The 18,164-nt window shown below is 35.8% G+C and overlaps 1 protein-coding gene across 1 annotated transcript in view; it reads right to left on the reverse strand.

The window, feature by feature from the left end:
* PRKN (parkin RBR E3 ubiquitin protein ligase) overlaps positions 1 to 18,164 on the reverse strand; it is a 670,240-nt gene that overhangs the window by 426,652 nt on the left and 225,424 nt on the right. Inside the window, exon 4 of the mRNA XM_057370416.1 lies at positions 13,080 to 13,198. Coding sequence (XP_057226399.1) covers positions 13,080 to 13,198 — 119 coding nt within the window. The remainder of the gene's footprint in view (positions 1 to 13,079; positions 13,199 to 18,164) is intronic.

Genomic DNA, 18,164 nt, shown 5'->3' on the forward strand with positions numbered 1-18,164 from the left:
TTTTTTTTTTTGTTTGTTTGTTTTTTGGTTTTTTTTTGTTTTTTTTTGTGGGTATGTCCTGTACCAGGAAAAACTTGTCCTTTTTTGGGGGGAAGGAAAGGATTTGCAGGAGCACTTTGTACTCTGAGAATTTAAATTCCTGATAATACAGGAAGCTTAGAGTTTGCTCATCAAAAAGAGCCTTTCCCAGAAGTTGATCTAATGCCTTAGGTTTTACCAGCAGCTTTTGGATCTTTTGGATTTATGTGTAATTGGAGAACATTTATGTATAATTAAAGCACATACAGACAGGTATGTCTAACGCAAATTGTTTTTCTAAGTGGGAKGCATCTATTTACTGTTAACTAGTGCCAAGATTGTTGCAGACTAATTCCTTACAGGTTTGTTTTCTGAAACTTATTAAAAGTCAGTATTAAAGGCATGCAGATTTTTGATCTTTCTCATTAACCTGTATGTCACTTAAAATACTGCCATAGATCAAATTCTGGACCAGCTTTTTTCAGGTGAAATYTTCTTTCTTCAGTTGAAAGAACAATAAATACAGGATCTACCATTTTATGCATTTAGTCATTTTATACACACTCCATACACATGTGCTTTGCACAGAAAATCCTCGCAGCAAAATAAAAATGCCAAAGGACAGGCGAGGTTGCTCATGCAATATGCTCTAATAAATGAAGTTCATCCCTCCTAATATGCTTGATCACATACAGTAATCAGTACTTTACTGGTGAATCTTTAAAGAGGAGCAACAATAGAGTATTCAGTAACATTTATTCTCACTTGTGTATTGTTTATGGACCTCACATAACCTTATTACTGCAAAGGGAGTAAAATCAGGCACTGATTTGGCTCACTAGCTGCAGTAGCCCTTCTTTTTTGAGAGAAGCCCCCAATTCAATTTCTCGCTGGAATGGATTTTTCACAAATAAGGATAATCCTTCATTTAGTATTTACACACTTGGTTACCTCTTAGCATTCCTGCCTGTCATATCAAGTTTTAAAATTTTATTGAAAATTGCCAGWATTCATTTATGCATTAGTTGGTTTTATTATAGTTATGGACGAGCTGGCATTCAACAAATTTTGCATTAGGAAGYAATAGTCATGATTTTATCAGAATATAACAGGACCCATACCAAATTTKGCTTCATTTTCTTGTGACATATTACTGTCCATGCATGTCCAACATATGCAGCCAGCACAAAATGACTGTTTGCACTGGCAAAAAGTAAACTATTTTCACTCTCCCACCTTCTTTCTCCCCTTGTCACATAAGACAGACAAAAACCACTCYGGCCCCCTGATTTATTTTATTAGAGAATAGAGGGCAAAATGGATTGTATCTAACCATGTGGCTTCCCTGAAGGATACAGGAAGATCTTGCTCACCACACAAAGTTAAGGTTCAAGTATATCAGTTATATTTCAAATCAGAAGGCCACAGAGTGACAGTTCTCTTCAACAGAAAATAGAAATTGAAATATGCTAGAAARAACCAAAAGCAGAAGAGAAACATAAGAATCAAACTGTAGGAAACTTTTTCCAGGAGAGTACTAACATTTTAAATAAAATTACAAAAATTGTAGTTACAAGAACTCTAATCTAGCAATTTCATTCTAGTTGAAGTAAATAAAGCCTATGAACTCCATTTTCTTCTTTAAATTACTGTTTTGAAAAAATGTCCATGTCAGCAATCTTAGCTCTCATCACTGGGCCTGAATTTCAGGAAAGAACTTCTTAAACGAGAAAAACAGTAGCACTGAGACAGAAAGGGACAGGGAACCAAAGAGGGAACCTCCTGGCTCTTATTTCAGATCACAGTTTGGCCAAGAATCTGAACTGCCGCATCCTAAATTCCTCTTAATTGGGTTGACCACAGGGACAGGAGGAAATCAGGCTGAACATATGATAACATCAACTGAGAAATATAAATAAACAGTAAAGAACTGTTGTCATGAGGTTAAGACCTGTAGGGAAATTAAGAGAAAAATCAAAAAAAGGCACTGTTCCAAAAGCCAGGGAGTGAGGCAACTGTAGTTTATTTTTAAAATCCATCCTCAAAAAATAAATCTGGACATCACCATCAAGAACTGATGGTATTTTATGATATGGTCTTATACCAAGAAAACTCACTGTGAATGACACCACATGATAAACACATTGCCTAAAATGCAAGCAAAAAAAACTGAAAGAAAGCATAAATAAAACTGTTGCATAGTGAAAACACCTTTGCTTCCATAACTTGGTATTCTGGCTTTTGTTTGTTGTTCTTTTAAGAATTTTTAAACCATTTTTAATAGTGTACGAAACCAGAGTGTCCTTTCCTATAAGCCCAGAAAGAAACAACCCTCAATTTTCCACCTTACAATTGACTGAACTAATTTATATTGTATGAGACAGAAGATGTGAATATAAACTGTTTATTCTGAAGGCACCTGACTGCAATATTTTAAATCCATTTTACTTCTCATCCAAAGTACTGTCACACTTCCTTCAGGCATAAACTCAGTCTGGTGACTTGAGCTCAACGCAAAGGTCCATGAGGCTCAAGACTTATGCAAGTAACCAGGAAGCCTTTCAGTTTGGTGATTGTTTTTTTACAAAATTGTATGAAATTATTTCTAAACACATACAGAAAGAGCTTGGAAGCTTGGGACCTGAGCTAAGGCACATATAACTAGAGATTTAGTAGAGATTGCATATTAAAACAAAATTATTCTCCCACTCTTAAGYAYCACCTAAAACACCAGGAAAACCTTGGGTTAAACACATTCCTGCCTACTTGTTCAAGTGTTAGCTCAAAACAAACAAAAAAAAAAAAAGCAATTAGACCTGACTGAAATGAAAAACCTGACTCCAGGGGAATTAACTTTCTCCATCTGAAACTTAATTTTTCAAATCAAGCAAGTCAAAACACACAGATAGTATGAACATCCAGAAAAAAACAAGTTGCTTAGATAAGGAYAGTGCAAAACCTCTTAGGCACAGGACATCCTCTTAGGCACACAAGTCACAGTGTCTGAGCAGACAGGCAATCTGCAGCCTGAGTGAGAACCAACACACTTCAGGGAAATATTTTTTTTTAATGTTTTGAGAATACGCTCTACCACCTATACTGGTGACAGACAAATAATACCATCTTTGGTCATTTTTTTCAAAGTTACAAACATTATTCTGCARCAGTCCTGAGCCGGGATGAGGCAGCAGTGTTTTCATCTGGCAGGTTATGTGCAGAGCTAAGCAGAAGAAAGCTAGCAAAAACATCTCTTGGTGCTCTTTACAGGAATCTCAGGCATCAGCTAAAATGCAGTGCCTTACTCTGAAAAAGGTAACTTCTGCCAACTGAACTGACTTTTTTGACTGCAGTTATGGAAATAAGGACATGTAGAACATACTAATTATTAAAAGTCTGAAATAATTTTTTTAAAGGAATAAAATCTAGAACTTGGTAATGTATAGACAGATTCAAAACAGTGGCAAACTGCTTCCATCACCAGATCATAGAMAGCTGATGTGCACATGCAGATCAAATCTTAGTAAATATACCACTGATACTCCCTTCACTCATCTTTTATGACAGTGTGCAAATAAAGTCTAGAAAATTTACAGGGTTCAATGTAGCATGTATATTTACACAGTTATTTAGAAAAATGGACTGGACTCCTAAGATAATCAAGGTCTTAACACAGAAGCATTTATGATATTTCAAAACTACCCCAAAACAAACATAACCCCCTTCCACATTCAGGATATATACCACTGGCCTCTTTTTTTTTTTTTCTGCACAAAGTAGCAGAATTTAAACACATGTAATTTTTACAGGGAACCAAGGATGTTTTGTTTTGTCCAGTTGCTTACACAGAAAAATTTAAATAAGTACTCAGAATTTATTTATGGAYTATTAACTGGTCATCCCYTCCAAGAAGAAGGGSAAAACCTTTATTAGAACACCACATACCTGTGCCAAGGAAGTTATATCAATATATCTACCCTGTCTGTGGCTCCGTCATGTTAAAGAGGTTTTATAGTAATGAAGCTCTGAGGAAAGGTTTAATGAATTTGACATTTATACCTTTAGATCACAAACAAGTTTAATCAATATAACTTAAAATTGGCTGAATTTTAGTTAAAGAATCAGTTTTACAAGATGTTTAAGTATTCATAATGTTTCTGATTGAGTAATTCAGTCCAAAACTAGGAAAAACCTACACAAGCTGAGACATTCCAAATGTAAAGATTTTGAATAATTGCTTCCACAGTTGAGTTAGAATAAATATTTGTTCTTATTCATAGTTACAACTCTTAATTCATAGTTCTTTTAGAGGTAAACAGCCCTTGACTATATTATAAATAAACTCTTTAAAATGATCAATAAATTTTCTTACAATAATAATGATAATCATAACTAATAAATAAAAATCATTAATATTATTTTTATTACTATTAAAATACATCAGCTTCTTAATGGAAAGAAAATAGTTTGACATTTGCTRCCTCTGTTACTATGATACCTTTAATAAATACACTTATGTTTTCCTCTTGAGACAGCTGGTGCCTTAGACATTCCAGCATGTTAAAAACTAGGATGTATATTACTGACCCTTCAGATTTTTAATATTCMTCATTATGAAAAAYGTTGAAATARTGTCRTGTGAGCATGTTCCCTTTGTATTCWCAGCTATYTATGGAATAATACTGGGTAGACAGAAGTTTGGCTGTACTTTAATAAAGAAAACAAATTAGGAGAGTTATGCATAGGGACATCTAAATCTCAGTGGCAGCTGCCATATAAAAAAAAAAAAAAAGCCTCACTGTCATATCCCATGATTTGTTTGTATTGTAATACATTCCAGAAACATATCCACAGCACATTTTGGTCTTATTGAGTAGAAAAGGAGATCCAGGAGGGAGCAGAAAGGATTTACCTACATGTGCAACTATGGTTCTATTGTCAGGAATGCTGATGAATATTCTTGTATCTCCTTTCACCATACAAGGCTAAGAAACTTCAGAAAGAGGGTCTTTTTTTTTGTGAGAGGAGGAGTTACTATATGGAGAGAAGGCCATCTTTGCATGTAGTTAAGACAATGACAGCAGAGCTTCTAATAATTAATGTTGAACTTTTCCCTGGTGAATAATGCTTGTTTGCAGGTGCAATATGCAAGCAGAGGAAAACAACATTCCCCCTCTGGTTACATTTCTGCTCTCAAAAATATCCCAAACTAAAGCTGAATAAGGTTTACTTATCACATCTGTCAGTACTCCCTTTCTTTTTCCCCCAAAAAGGTATAAATCTAAACAAAAAGATAACAATAACAGAAATAGCACAGGACYTGTGAGAGTGAACTGGCTTAAAGTCCACATCTTATCTACATTTATACATTTGGAGAATGCACAATATTACATGAAAAAAATTCAAATGCAACTAATATTTTTGACAAAACAAGTGTTAGTCTGACCATTATGTTTTTTACTAGTCCCAGGCCTTCTGTGATATATTGAAATAGACATCAGGAGTGATCTCCCCTCTGTATAAATATCTGAAGGGAGAATGTAAAGAAGACAGAACCACCTTTTCAGAGGTGTCTGTTGACAGAACCAGAGGCAATGGGCACAAACTGAAACACAGGAGGTGCTGCCCGGGCATAAGGAGCAACTGTTGTACTGGGAGGGGCACTGAGTGCTGGCGTGGGTTGAGCAGAGGCTGTGGATTCCCTRTCTTTGGAAATATTCAGAAGGACACGGTCCTGGACAATTGGCTCCAAGTGRCCCTGCTCAAGCAGAGAGGCTTGAACCARATCAGAGYTCCCTTCCAATCTCAACCATTCTCAGTCTGCGCTTCCTGGTACCACAGCAATTGCAAGGACAAGATACAGTGGACACCATCTGTGTTACAAGACATAATTTTATCCTCTCTGGCAAAAGGGTGTATTAGGCATTTGATTCAGAAACTCATGTAAAAGCCTTATCTGAAAGCAATTTGGTAACTGTTTTCCTTTTCATTTATGGCTGTTGTCACCCAGGCTGGAGAAACTCACTCTAGGCTTCACATTAAAAGGCAGTTTTATTTCACAGCATGACTTGAAGCAGTACATAATACGGAAGTCATTTTCCCTCTTTCCAATGGTATTTTTTTCCAGCTTTTAGGGCACTTTATAATGTGCAACCTCACTGAAAACCCATACTGCAATAAATATTATAAATCATGCATACATATCTCAGAGCTTCTAACAGAATCGGGAGTTAAAATATACTTTCTTATCCTATTAAAATAAAAGAACTTATATTATTTTCTCAACACAGAGGCAAAACTGTTTTCTTAGCCAAGTTATTTTGTGTGAAGGAATTGCTGTTCCCGTCTTTTGAAATAGATGAGATTTTTCTTTCATAAATCAAGTACGTGTTTTCATTTAYTGTATATTACAATTTATGTCCAATATAATGAAATTTTTCTTAAGGGATATTTAAAAATAAATGAAAGAAGTAGCTGACAGTCTCAAAACCATGTCAAGTATTCTGAATCCTCCCAACTGTTCTCTTCAGATGGAGCTGAGCATTTCGAAAGCCATCCCCAATGGCACTGTCACTATGTGAGACAGGTGCAAGAGTGAGGCTGTCCTTTAAGAGGTTCAGTGTGAAGTAAGACTTGGAGCCAAAGACAGAAATGGAGAAGAATGAAATGGTTATAAAATAATAATTTTCAGCTTCTCAGTGTTGAGCTTCTTATTTCTGGTCAGTACCACAGACAGAAATAAGGCTCCAGGAATCTCAGTTGGAGTAGTCTCCCCAGGGTGCATCTGGATTTGGCAAAACCTAATATATCATCAAAGAAAACACTTTTAAAGATAGAAATGTATGCATTATTTTGGGGTTTTTGTCTGATATCCATGTTATTAAAAGCAATGAAGACACTCAATGAGTAATGGCAGAATCAGAGTGGTAGATGCCCTGTGATCATCCTTGGGGAAGTTCCATCAGTAATTCCAAATTCAGAGTCAGCTCAGCACTTTAATGCTGATGCTGTGCACCAAGTCAGTGCAAGCAATCTGAGAACAATGAGGAAGAGGGGATGACACAAAGTCCTTATGTGGATGGCAACTGTAGAATTACAGTAAAAACACCAAAAATATTGGCCTCCTTTGTCAGGCCAATTAGTTATAGATTCTCCATTGCTATGATGGAAAAATATCTCTTCTCTGGAACAGATTTTTTATTGGGAATGGTTCAAACTACCTGATGGATCTGACAGAGGTTTTGTATCTGCTTTAGCATGGACTTGGGCATGAAACTACAAATACCATCAGGAGACAGGGCTCACTGTCAAAGTATAGTTTTGCACTAAGAGTCTCAGCAGTTCAGATTCAGCAGCCCTGCTACCATCAGATCACTTCATAAGAGAAATGAGTGCACAAAAGAGTACATTTCCCTGTGATGTGGGTAGGGATCAAAATATGCCTGATTTGTCTCTGGAATCCTGGCAGAGCTGGGCTTGGCCTCCACAACAGAATAATGCATCTGTATTTAAGACGTTTCCTTTCTCAACAAACACTGGTTCATTAGGAAAAATCATTAGGCTTTMAATTAAATGTGCTGACTTACTCTAACTGATATTGAAGGATTTTCTGATTCTGTGGAAACCCTGGGAAAAATTGTTCCAAGGGCTTGTTTTCTCTGGCCTAGTCTTCTCAAGGCAGCATCAACATCACTGCCCAGTGGTGGCAATTTAGATGTCAGAATTGAGACATTTTCCGTTATTTATGTAGAAGCACATGTATTGAATGCATGCAATTTCCTGTAAACACTATTTCTGCCAGCCAAATGCAGAGAAGTTAAGCTATTTGTGTATTAACACATTTATTAGCAGGAACCCAACAATAAATGGTTGTTTCACATTTTTTAGTCTGACCAAGGAGTCGCACATTACAGTGGTACCTTTCTTACACACAGTATTCAATAGAAGAATTTTAACACAGTGTTTGTCATGTGTAAGCTATAATATACAACAAAAACATTTGTATCCTCCCAGCACACGTCTAATTTTGGAGAGACAAATACCTACATTACCCATTCTCAAGAATTCAATCACACTTATATATCTCCCYAGCTGTAAATGAGATCACACTTTTTCTCATACACTTCAATGGTTGTTTATTTTGCAGTTTAGGTTYAAAGGACAAATGGATTTTTTCGTAATCTGTTCACCATATTACCCCAGAAGAGGGGGAGACTGACTTAGTAAGGGCTACATAATTTCAGAGGTGCTACTTGTCCTTTTTTCTTTCAGTCAGCCTTCCTCTGATGCAGTGAGCAGTTTCCTTTCTCTGTCACTGAGGMAGGACACAAGTAACTAATTCCAGGAAAAAAAAATGACCTGAAATGAGCAGCGGTGAGARGTTATGCACTGTGGAATGCAGTTTTACAATGATATATTAAAAAAGGCAGATCAAAAGTAAACTGCCTTTTTATTTTATATTATTGCAAAATCTGCTTTGTTTATATTAATGAAAAAGAAAACACCTTATTTCCATAGTTTAAATAAAGCTAGGTAGTAACAACTCAAAGCAAATTACTGTGTTACAGATCTTTCTCTTCCTAGGAAATACGAATCAAATTCCAAACACTGGACTGTCATCTATTAGGAAGATCAYTCACACCATTTATGACCTGTTATTTATAAGTCACTGAAAGATACTCAGAAGACTCTTGTGAAAAGCTGTGATGTACTACACAGYCTATGCTGACAAGCCACCCAAATCACAAGCCTTTCATGGTTCCAGAGAAACAAAATTCAGTGAAAGTCTATTTCTTAGGTTTAAGTTGAAAAGCAATAGATGTAAGCAACATCCTTAATATGACAAATGATAGAAGAGCACTTCTGCAGCACAGACCATTTAACAAACTTGTGAAGCCAGGAGGCTCCTCTGGAGCACAAGGGCAGTGACAGCAATTGGAGAGTTTGCACCAGATGTGCTCTAAGTGTCAGAAACTAAATCTCATCTCAGCTTCAGGGAGTTATATCTGAATAGAACTTCCCATGTCTGAAAAGATAATAATGTGAACACTTGCAAAATACAGGAGGAGCTATGACAAACTCCTTTGGTTTGGTATTGGATGATGTACTGAAGGCTCACTACCAAGTACCAAGGACACAACATGAAGCAGAATGACCAAACAGGGGTGAGTCCCCACACTAGAAATGGCCCCACCATGGCACCTGTGCCTGAGTAGGGTGGCACGGAGGCTATTTACCACACTTCAATCCATACTCTTACTCTGGTTGAATTCTAAATTATGACAGATACCAAATCAAATGTTTTTGTATTTTTATACCAGAAGTACACACAGAGTCAGYTCCATTGGAAAAGTGTACAGCCTGGTGTATTTCAGTTTGCAGAATCAGGCCTTCCATTCACAGATACACATTTTCCCCTTCACTAAAGAAGTAACACTGTGAATGTTAACACCATTACAGCTCTAAAAGTACCACAAATGTGCTACTATATTAGACCCTTTTTTGTGGGTTTTTGTTCCTYTGTTTATTTTGAGTTTTCTGTTGCTTTGTTGTTTGGTTTKTTGTTGGTTTTTGTTTGTTTGTTTTTTCCYAAAAAGAGRAATACTATAATTATCTGAATCATGGYGACTAAAATTTTCAAGCTATATTAAAAAAATCTTACTGGTAGATCTGTAGGTGGCCTACATAGGACTCTGACACTCCAGTCCTTCCACATGTCCTTTGTGCTTGATTAATTAGAGAAACTATGGAGATGTGATATTTTTACAGTGACKTTTTCTTATAATTAAATAAACCTGCATATATCTCCCATAAAGCATCAGCTAATGATATTTTTGTAAAGTGCCAGGTAAGTGCCAACTGGAAGATAACAAATTTAATATTTAGATGGATGTCCTCAGTAAAAAAAAAAATAAAATTATGGGATCTTTAATTTCATAGAAATATAGTATCATAAATTTAGTCTGAGCATCATACATTAAAATAATGMTATGCAAATAGGCATGACTGCTAAATATGGTTTTAGAATAAGACTACTTAAATGAATAAGTAATATTTTAAATGTCAGTCAACACACCATGAAAAAAGAAAGCTCACTTTAATGAGGTTGGTCATTTGTGGCTTAGGTAGTCAAAGGATTAGCACATAGAGCAAGTGAAGGCTGCACGAAGCTTTGTGCCAGTTTTACACAGGTATTCACTTTCATCTCAATAAAAGATTTAGTGYAACAAATGCTGGCTTACAGGGTGCTTTGGTGCTTATGGCACAAAAGGACTTCTCAAGAAACTTGCTGTGTTGCCAGGTAAAGGTCAGGCACAGTTTACCAAGACAGAGGGGAATAAAGAGATCTAAAAAAAAAAAAAGAGGCTTTACTGACAGACCTGTAGTGTAGTGGTACAGACAAGTTTTTTTTAATAGTTTGTTTATGTCAACTTTATTTTGACTAATTTCTCTATACAAGGAGAATAATTGTAGTATCAGTAGAGAGGATATCTATCAGCAATCAGTCGGACAGCCCAAAGGGATTGGAGGGGAAAGATAGAGGGTTTAGAGTAACAGACGAACTTGAACCTTTTTTAACCTTTTCAGCAGACTGCAATGCATTGAAGAAAGCAGAGCAAATACAATGCACTCTCTGTGAGAGCCACACTTTTGCCTGGCCTTGCACACAGAGGTCTCTACACAGTAAGAAATAAGTCTTAGTACATATTAGCAGCCACCCCTGGCTGGAATGATTTTCTGTCTGCTTGGAAAGTGGACCACAATAGAAGGTGGATCAGGCACATGCAAAATCTGCCTCTATTCTTAATAACCACAACACTGAGCTAGATGCTGAATATTTTTAAAACAATCCGACTGTTTCATGGTACATTCATGATATTAAGTGTGTCCATATTGCAAATACTGCACTTTGGAGTCCCAGAGGATTTGCAGCCCAAACTGCAGGAGCAGCAGGTTCACTGTTCCTAACGACTGTGCTCTGCTTCAATTCAGGAGGAAAAGAATGATAACAGGTTTTCTTGTTTTSAGGAGAAAGTAACAAGAATCTTAAGTGCAAATTATTTTCACTGCCAAGCATTATTTGAAAACTAAAACAGAATAAAATTAGCATTTTAAACTCTTTGGAAGATATCTCCCTTTCCTCTTTGTACTTTTATGCTGAAGCACCTTCTCAAATCTTCTAAAAGCTGGGATTTTTTGAATCAACCTTGAAAATTGGAACAGCTTCCACTACAAGTTTCCAGCTACTTTCATTTCATATGTACTGTAAAATATGCTAATAGAAAAAGGAAGCAGCTGTAATCTGCTCATTCAATTGAATTTTTCAGCCTGCATATATTTATTGGGTCATTTACCCTATATTTGCCAAAAGAATGTAGGCCCTCACACATTCCAGGCAATCAGAACTTATTTATAAATATACCATACTGAAACTTTTGATAATAAGATTTCTATCATGGAGTTATGAGGAATTCCTGGGAGACAATATGGGGTTGGTGTTATGGGGGGGGKGGGGGGGAGGTGTTTAAGACTCCAAAACAAAGACAATACTGTAAAAGATACTGTTTATCAGATACTGTAAGAGCTGAAAAATTTGGGAATGTATTTAGGTTTATTTAATGCAAGGAATGTAGTGATTCCAAATCAAACAGCACAGATGTGAAAGTCAGCATTTCCAAAAGAGGGCATGCTGAAGGAGGCTGCTGAGTTTAGCAAAGGACTCATATTGTGTGATGTCAATGTAATCCACAAGATTCAGACCCATCAAGTGATAACTGCAATGGCTTTCAGCAGCACTGACTTCATATATTCAAGATAAATACAATATTACCTATGCTTTTATCCATCCTACCATTGGAAATGTACATTAATGTGCCTTCTGTTTTATATGTGATTCAAGCCTATACTAATCACCAATATTTAAATACAAATTGTGAGAGAAAAAGAATCCCCTTACATGTGTTCATCTGGAACACCACAAAATGCAGCACAAAATGAAGCCTCTGAAATAAATCAGAGATAGTTAATTCAGGAATAGCACATGAAGCTTGAGTGGGTTTATTGTTGTGGCTTTTTGTTTTTGATGTGTATAAGCACGGCATGGTTTATTATTTTCTTATTTTCAAAGAGAATATAGGAGGTGTGTTTTTAAGTGTGGTTTTGTTTTTTTTTTTTTTTTTTTTTTTTTTGTGCTATTACATGTAAAGACGTTGATGCACTGTGCTAGATAGAGAACACAAAGCTGAAACTTTAAAGCACAGCAAAAGAAAATTCAAACATTTGATCATGGGCTAAATATGAAAGTTTTGCCCCAAGCTACAGCATGGTATGGCTCAGTCTCCTTCAAAACCTAAGCCTCTCACATAATAAACCTGGCTGACAAACACTGATTTAGAAGAGAGAAACGACTCTCATTCAACARTAACATAACCAGTGGAATTTAGCAGAAATCAGACAGAAGAAAAAAACCTTTCCAAAACTTTACACTACTGCACATTCAAATCAGACCCCAACACTCCCATTTTAGGGTGCAAACCAAGCTTGAGAGATGTCTTACTAGTTTTCTGCCCAAGAACAACAACTTGCCATTGACTTTACATAATGCAACTGGGCTGGAGTGATTAATCTTCTCAACTACATAGCMATTCAAAACCTGTTGGCCTCAGCCCATAATGGTCACAATATAGATCTGAATTCAGRTTTTTGTGTGGCCTTTACAACTGCTTCAAGCTTTGAATAAAAAGCTATCATCCCATCTAATTTCTAGCACACATGTAGTTGCACACARCCAGGTTAATCATTAGTCCTTAAAATAAAGAGATAAATATGTCTTTTCAGGACTGGAGCTCTAGCCTGCATCCTGTTCCTTGTATATGTTCCAAATARTGGAGATAAGTGAGTGAAATTCTCAAAATCCTTCAAATTACCCTTCTCAGTTATAAAAAGCAAGAAAAAAAAATAAGTAGGAGTACATATATACATAGCCATATGTATGCAAATAGAAAAGACTAGATATATCATCTCCATACACCCCAAAACCTTGAAACAAATCCAAAAAASCTTACCCTTGCCAACGTCAGGGTTCCTTGTTTACACACGTTGCAGCGGACCCTCAGCTTCCCAGGCTTCACAGCTTGGCAGAAATTTTTGCAGAAAACATAAAAACTGTTGTAACTTGCTGCACCTGTCAAGAGGAAAAACAAACAAACAAAAAACAACCACTTTTGATGTTTACTGAAAATTAGCAGCAATGAAAATGTCATGAAAGCTTTCTATTTGACTCTATAGCTGATAAGTTAAAACAATTTAAAGTTCTGAAGACACTTTGTGCTTATCTTATCTTGTCTGGTCTAGTTCCTAACACCTTCCAGTAACTCTTGCTTCTTGATCAATAATTACAGGTGAACTACACCTTAACTCCTCGAAAATGCATCCAGAGCTTACCACTGATGAGCACAAACTGAAAGCCTTGGCAAGTGACATATGAGATTAACTAACCCAGCCCTTCAATTTGCATCTCACTTCTAGTCTAAAATTGTCTAGCTGCAAACTTTTATGAGGTCAAATTGCATGAAAATTTCTTTAGATGAAGTTTAAAAGATGAGTTTGACTGATATAACAAAAAGAAAACAAATATTTAATTTAGCAAATTTACTTCTATCCATGGAAGACTGGAAGCCATTTCTTTATTCTTGCTGGCAGCCTTATAACCTAGCAAAGTTTGCAAACTGCTGCCAAGATACCAGGCCAAGTAAATTTTCAAGGAAAATTAAATGAAATGCATTCCGTTCTGTGAAACTATGGAACAGAATGTGATATGCAGAGAATTGTGAAAGCCCAGGGCAATACTAATGAATTTGATTTCACAGGCAATTCTGATCACTGTTTTGAGTGAAGCACTTTTTTAGAATAGCTATGGCTACTCCTTACAAAATGTTGGAATATCCCTGACAYGATTTTAATCTAGACTGGACATCTCCAAATTCAGATGCCCAGACTCAAGCTTATTAGCAGAAGTTGAGGTGAGACCAGAATAAACTTTTAAACAGATATTTCTCAATATCAAGAGGAGATTTCACCCATTAACAGTGGTGAACTTCAGAATCTGTCTTTTTCCTATTCTCTTCTTCAACATTCATCAGTAATATAAGTTTTATGTACATTTGAAACCTAGCACATTACCACAGTAAATATGACCTGGAAGAATATTTTATTGTATTTTATTGTATAATAAAATAGTATTTTATTGTATAAATAACATGGCTGCCTTCCTTTGTTTTTATACGTCCCTGACATGGTARGGGTCAGACCCTGCATTCTGCCAATGCAAAATGCCAAGCAATTGCATTTTATATGTATTAATGGGTGTCCTGATTTAAATATAAATATAACTGAAACTCATATTATATTTAAATATAATATAATTGTAGCTTAAATATAATTTGAGTTTCCAAAACTCAGTCTCAGAGAACTGTGACATCCAAAAAACCCTTTTTTCTAAGAAAAAAATATGTAGATGTCTACAAAGAATCGACACTGTTGCGAGAAGTTCTGCAACACTTTTTTAATTTTTCAGAAACATAAACTGCATAAAAGTATATCAGTGATGTCTCCAAAACTAATTTTAGTCAACTGATCTATCARGTGTTTTCACTATGCTTCCTTGGAGAGTATTAACCATCATGGCAGAACATAAAGTATTACAGAACTTAAATCGAATTCATATTTTCTGGAGATATGACACACAACATACATTCACACATTTACACACTTTTCATATGAATCAATGCAACTCAAAAAGCTGAGAGCACACTTCTCAAATCAGTCTAAAACACAGTTCTGGCACTAAAATAGTTAAATTAAAAAAAAAAGGCTTATGCTGAACTATTTAATATATGTCACTCACAACACTGAGAGGTGAAAACTGAATATGACAAAGTTTTGGCATCTGGATATCTATTCACTCATATTTTGCCAGAGGCTCTGATTACTGGAACWGAGAGTACATTTGGATTAGACTTGATTTGAGCTAGAATCCACAACAAAAATCTAACCTGTGGTATTGCATATGAGGAGGACACTTGCAAGAGATTTAATTTTACTTTTGGCAATTCCTCTATGCAGGATCAGCAGATCAATCAATATTTGAATTTTGCAGAATTCAAAGGAAATGCTACATAACTTAAGTAACCAAGAATGCTATTGCTAGTAGAGGTCCACAGTAAACAAGATKATTTCAGCCACTTATTCCTGACTCAGTCTCAAGAGCAGGAAGTGAGACCAGAGTCCATTATCTATTCTGTTATCACTAGTCCTCTCCTATAGTTCCAATTCCTTATATGGGTTATCTATCAGGACTACTGAAACTGCTGCTTCTATTCACATGTGGTGAATCCTGAGTAGTTCTGTGCTGCCACCACTCACTGTCTTTGTTCAGTCCTACATTCCAAAAGGATTTCTGCTATAACTCTAATGAAACCCTTCCAGTTAAGCAGAACCATCTTATTGACTACATGAGCCCTTAGACCATAAAATAATTTGCTAATTGGCTGATGTATTTCCTGATGCAGTCCTCCACTCCCTGATGTCTTGTGTCCCCGTCTCACATTTTATGCCAAGGATTAAAATTTATTTTAAAGATTAAAATACTTGAGGCAGGAATCATGCTCTCTGTCTGCTTTGTGTTCTAAGCTCATTCCATCTGGACCCAAAGATAAAATTATTTTATTGATAATACTCTACAAAATATTCACAGGATAGTATGGCATAAATCAGCATGACTGAATACTGCAGTAAAAAATAGTAGTCATAGGAGAGGCCTAAAATGAGACATATTGCTGATTTACTATAGAGGATAAATCTTATGCATTAGCTTGATATTTGCTCTGTGCAAAAATAGACTACATTAGCTCAATATTCATTTTTCTTAGCACTTTCAATTTCRTTTTCTGTTTTCATGAATATAAAAAGTCCCCCCAAACACATTCCCTGTGCACAAATTTGAAACACAAGAAACAAATTTATAATATAATGGGTTGGAGCAGTTAAGCAGCACAGATCTATTCAGAGACRCAGAATAACTTTAGAAAAATCTGCTATAGCAAGGAAGCTGGAAGGGCACAACATGACAAGAGGAATGCACTGATTTTAGAAGGAATGTGTTAAATGGAGATTTTCAGCAACCCATTCACCATTTTATGCAGATGTGCTGATCACATTCTCATAAAGTGCAGCTACATCATTAGGTGCATGTCCTGAGCAGCATCACCAGGMAGAACTAAGACTTAATTAAAAATGTAAATGATGAAACCAGCTTACAGTCCAACATTGATGGCCTGCATTAAGCTCTTTACTGACTTGCTCAGGTGACTGACTCTATGACCATGGCCCTTTTCTGAGACTGCATCCCCTTGGAGCCATTTTCAAAGAGAAACGGAAAGATACAGAAACAAGGAAATCTGCCTTATGCACCAGCTCTGCTGTATCAATATTAACAAAGAATGTAATTGTGACATTGAGCCACTGAAATTGCTGCAGAACCAAGCAGATTATAAATCTATGACACACAATTTTAAAACTTCAATGAGAATTCAGAAAACAATCCCTATTTTGCAGTTTTCACTTCCAAATATTATCATATAATGCCATTTATTACATGCTCATTTTAGGAAAATGTCTGATGGTTTTCTCTATGGAGTTCATGTAATTATGTTGCCTTTACTGACANAAAAAAAAAAAAAAAAAAAAAAAAAAAAGTAGGATGACATAAACACATGATTACAAGAGGCCTCTCATTTACAATCTGTGTCAGGACCTGTCTTCTCACCCCAATGAGACACCGTCTCTCTTTTCTACCTCTTCAAAGCTGATTTCCTCACAAATATCACACCACAAWAATGTTCTTAAAACTGTTCTCTCCCTTTACTGTTTTATATAAAAAAAAAGGAAGTAGCTTTTTCTGATGTGTATCCCAGTGTTTTGTACTGTCTCCCCATTTAGGTTTTTAAGCTCCTTAGGACTTGAATGACTTCCTTTTTTCTGTGTTGTTAATGATGACCATGCTGTGGAAGCTTTGTACATGTTAGCAATAGCACAGACCAATTATTTTGATATGCATGACTAGCTAATGAGAAAACATTAGTCATAATGACTACAGACTTGATCCTGAAATCTCTAATCAGTCAAAACACCCATTATCATCTCTATGACTGTTTAAGTGAATGAAATYTGAATAGGGATATTAGTAGCAAACCTACTGTTTTCATTTGAACTGCATTTTCATATAGATTATAATGATTAYTGAGCCTTTCCTATAATCACCTATTTAAAACAGGACACAGCTACAGGAAATGTTTCAACAGATTGAAAACTACATTAAGCTAGTATTGTTTCAGATTCCATTATATTTACATTTAAACTAGTTGTAATGTGTAAAATGTAGACTGACTGTCASAGACCTCAGACTATTTTAGCAATTTGCACCCACATAATAAAAAAGACACAGTTAGAAGTGAACAAAAAAAAGTCTTCTTCCAAATGTGTTCACTTTAAGGACTTTGCTTGATTCAACACAGTAGGAGAAAAAACAATTGAAGTATAAACCCAGTATGCTCAAACTAGTGAATATTTCCACATAAAGCTAAGTTTAAAACTAGTGGAGGYGCACTTCTGCACCCAAAAAAAAGAAATTACTTATAAGATCCCATTCACTTTGCCAAAATATAAGTGTAACATTCTGCCTTTAAACTTTTACTCTTTAACCACTCTTCTTTACCTGCAAAGATTTCACAGAGCACGTAGCTTTCCACCCCAGACCCATGCATGTGGATGCACACACTTAAAATCTTTTCTACCTGTTCTACATTATGCCTATTCTTTATGATGCCTATCTAATTTAGGACATGAAAATGGTATTTATTTAACAGCTAAATTAATATAAACTGGTTGTGCTATAKTCTAGTGAGAAATATTGACACTTTTATGATTTGGTTTGATTCAATTCATCCTGAAGTAGATATAAAAAGATACAAACATGTCAGATATATTGTGCCTAAAAGAGTCTGCTTCTCTCTGTTGCGGGGATTTAGAAACACAAGGTATGGTAGAAATATCTACTTTGCAAAGCATTAAAATTAGGGAACAAGAACCCC

The sequence above is a fragment of the Malurus melanocephalus genome, unplaced genomic scaffold (genome assembly GCF_030028575.1).
Source record: "Malurus melanocephalus ecotype Western Australia unplaced genomic scaffold, MMel_1.1 scaffold_5, whole genome shotgun sequence".
NCBI lineage: Eukaryota > Metazoa > Chordata > Aves > Passeriformes > Maluridae > Malurus > Malurus melanocephalus.